We start from the raw sequence: 3,433 nt of genomic DNA on the forward strand, positions 1-3,433 counted from the left end.
TGGTAGTGTCACGCCCGTGGTGACCTGAGGATGCCGGGAGGGAGCCCGGCTGCCACCGCCTGACGGGCAGCTCCTCAAGGCTGAGGACAGGCTGCCCACAGAGCATGCGCGATGCTGGTCTGTGACTGCAGATCTGGCCTGGCAGCCCCAGCCTTGCACCGTTCAGTGTGAGGCAGGCAGAGGCAGATCTTCAATCATCAAACTGCCTTCAGAGCACAGGCGTGTGCAAATACGATCCCTCTTCCTCGGCCTGGCAGCTCCAAGAGCAGTCCATGCCTGTATTCCAGGGAGGAAGGTTTGCCATGTTTTTGCCTTTTAGACCCCGTGGCTCCCCGGGCTACATGCAGGCAAGGGGACAGGATGCTGCCCGCGGACCCTGCTGCTCAGAGCCTGCTGTTTGTGAGCAGGACTCGGCGCTGGACACGACCTCTGCCTGCTCTGCACTGTGGCAAACAGCACACGGGTAGCGGTTCAAGGATCTTGACCTGAACTTTCTCAGAAGGGAGATAAGTGATGCATTTTCACTGGTTGCTAATCATTAACGCCTCGTTGTCTGTTCCCCCATGCACGGGCAGCTGCCTGTTTTGCTGCAGCGGGCTCTGGCTGGGCACCCCGTGCTGCTGCCACAGGGCTGCGTGTCCGTGCGCCAGCAACCATGATGGCCAGCCAGACCTGGGGAAGGAGGTTTCTCCTGGCAGGCTGACCCTGTGTCCTCAGGCTCCAGGAAATAGCTCTCCATGTTACTCATTCACCGTTACCTCCCGGGGAGAAACAGGACGACACAGCTGCAGTGCCGGCACTGCTGCCAGCGACAGCACAGCGTGGCTGGGGAAGGGCCATGGGCAGGGACCTGGCACTGGCAGGACGAGTGGTGTGTTCAGCTCTGTCCCCGCAGCCGGGCTCTGGCGGGGCAGTTTTGTGCAGGAAGGGTTAACCCAGGGGAGCTGTGCTGGGAGGAATGCCTTCCCTTGCAGGAGACCTCATTTGCAAAGGTCCTTTAACCCCACACTAGAGATCAGAAAAACATCACTGGCAGCCAGGAGCTCCCCGAGCTCACCGTCTGAGGCTGCAGGGAACTCCAGAAACGGCTTGGAAAGTTTCCCATCATGCAGAGTCCTGGTTAAATCAGCCTGGCGAACGCCACGGCAGCAAGGTGTTTCAGCTGAGGTGGGGGTGGTGGGCAGCCTGCACCCTACGCCACGCACAACCCAGCCCACACTCCTGGGCATCCCTGCAATGCTCCGGTGGTGCTTGGGGTGATGGCAGAGGGATGGGAGAAACGTCACAGCTTGGGGCTGTGGCAGCTCTGCAGTGCTGTTCATACAGAGTGCGGGTGCTTGAATCTCCCCCCTGATAACAGAGCAAACGCCGGGGTTCGGGAGGAGCAGCTGAACTGTTGTATTGGGCAGCAGGAGGAGCAGGGGCTGCAGGATCCCCTCAAGTGAGGCAGCCGCCTGCGCGCTGTGAGGAGGGGACAGTGCGGGGAAGGGTTAAGGTGCTGGTGCCGGAGCACCCCATGTTCCATGCGGCTCCATGCACCCTCGAAGCCTGTTTTTTCCCTTTTACGTAAGTCGTTCCAAACATGTTTGTAACAACCCCCCGGTGATGCACCTTTGGCAAAAGTGGTTTTGGGTCCAAAGATCAGTGCTGGGACAAGCGACCTGCCCGCAGCAAACAAGAGCCTGCAGAGTATAAAATCCCGGCGGTGCGGTGGAGCGCAGGACAGCCTGAGCCACGCCGACGGGCAGCGGCTGCAGAGGAAGATGGAGGCCAGCATGAACCACCTGCACGACACGGGCATCCAGGCAACGCGCTGGCTGCAGGAGCACTTCCAGGGCTCCCAGGACTGGTTCCTCTTCATCTCCTTCGCCGCTGACCTCAGGAACGCTTTCTTTGTCCTCTTCCCTATCTGGTTCCACTTCAGCGAGTCGGTGGGCATCAGGCTTATCTGGGTGGCCGTGATCGGTGACTGGCTCAACCTCGTCTTCAAGTGGTGAGTGGCCCTGTGCCACGGCTCCCTCTGGGTGTGTTGGCACAGCTGGACTAATGCGGGCCAGATGTGCACTCTCAGCCTTGACACTGGTGTAAAACAAAGACCAGAGTTCGGCCCCCAGCTTGGCAGTGGTAATGGTCCCTCCTTCCCATGCAGCAACGGCTCTCCCCCCTTCCCAGAAGCCAGGCAGAGAGATAGAACCTCCTGCAAACAGACCCCTTTGCCGTCAGCCAGGGCTGCACTTCTGTGCGGGGGCTGCACAGAGCCCCTCACCGTGGCAGGGGCCGCAGGGGTGGCCTGGCACGGCTCTGATATGCGGGATCAGGGCTTGGTGCTCCCCCAATCTTTTAGGCGAGTGTTTCCCATGGGTGAGCCAGGACATTGATATCCCCTTCCTTTCCACGGCTGGTATTGCTGGCGTCGCTGACGCAAAGGGAGCTATGGTGGGGAGCACACGAGGGACCCAGCCACCACTCCAGGCACGGGACGGCCTCGTCAGCAGCGTCAATTGTACCATGGGGCCGATCCAACCTGGCATCACAGCCCGGCGGGTTTGGTGTCAGCCGATAGCTGTGGGTGCCATCCCCGCAGGTGATGGGCTGTGGTACCAGCGGCCACAGGGGTGGTGGACCCGCACAGTGCCATCCCCACAGTTCCATTTCAGCATCCCAGGTTTTCTGGGGCTGCATGCACCCACGTGCATGGGCTGCACCCCACATCCCTGCAGCAGGACCCGGCAGTGTGGTTGGAGGGGTGTGCTGGCCGCCCCGGCTCTGCGCCTGCCCTGCATCTCAAATCCCCCGGGACGCCCACACTGCCTGCATGTGTGACAGGGACGGGTGGCCTCTGCCTCTGATGCCACCATGAAACAGTAGCTCTTGGCCTGAAAAAGACTTAGAGGGAGCAGACACCGCTTCTCTGTCTCTGCGCACTGACTTGCTCCCAGGAAGTTCTTGCCCTCCCCCTTCAGGGGCCGGGGATGGGGACATGGACAGGGAGTGTTGGCTGTCAGGACCAAGAGACCAGCTGGATGCTGTGTCTGTCGGACTGCCCTGGGCCACTCATGGGTCCTTTGCCTCTTCCAGCTCCCAGGCCAGAGCTGAAACCACAGCCATGCCCAGCTGCTCTGGTGCCCAAGACCCCTACAGCCCTTGTTCTCCTTTCTTTTCAGGATCCTCTTTGGGGAGAGACCATACTGGTGGGTCCATGAGACGGACTATTACAGCAACACCTCCGCCCCAGAGATCCAGCAGTTCCCGCTCACCTGCGAGACCGGCCCCGGTAGGGTCCCCCAGCCCCAGTAGAGTCCCCCAGCCCCAGCAGGGGCAGTGGGCGCTTGCCCAGGGGGACCTGCACATGCAGCTCCCCAGTCCGGGTCTCGGTCCCCACAGCGAGGGGGGTGCTGGCATGGCCGGGGCCGCGGGTGGGAGCCCACCGACA

The 3,433-nt window shown here is 61.4% G+C and overlaps 1 protein-coding gene across 1 annotated transcript; it reads left to right on the forward strand.

The window, feature by feature from the left end:
* Positions 1–1,533: 1,533 nt before the first annotated feature.
* LOC104074953 (glucose-6-phosphatase-like) lies at positions 1,534–3,274 on the forward strand (the record flags this gene model as incomplete). The annotated part of the gene is given in 3 exon segments (XM_009575267.1): positions 1,534–1,609; positions 1,612–1,993; positions 3,165–3,274. Coding segments are annotated over 3 exon segments (568 nt in total), but the record flags the coding sequence as incomplete, so codon positions are not given.
* Between the last annotated feature and the right edge of the window lie 159 nt (positions 3,275–3,433).

This window comes from Fulmarus glacialis, unplaced genomic scaffold (assembly GCF_000690835.1).
Source record: "Fulmarus glacialis isolate BGI_N327 unplaced genomic scaffold, ASM69083v1 scaffold19783, whole genome shotgun sequence".
In the NCBI taxonomy this organism is placed as follows: Eukaryota; Metazoa; Chordata; class Aves; order Procellariiformes; family Procellariidae; genus Fulmarus; species Fulmarus glacialis.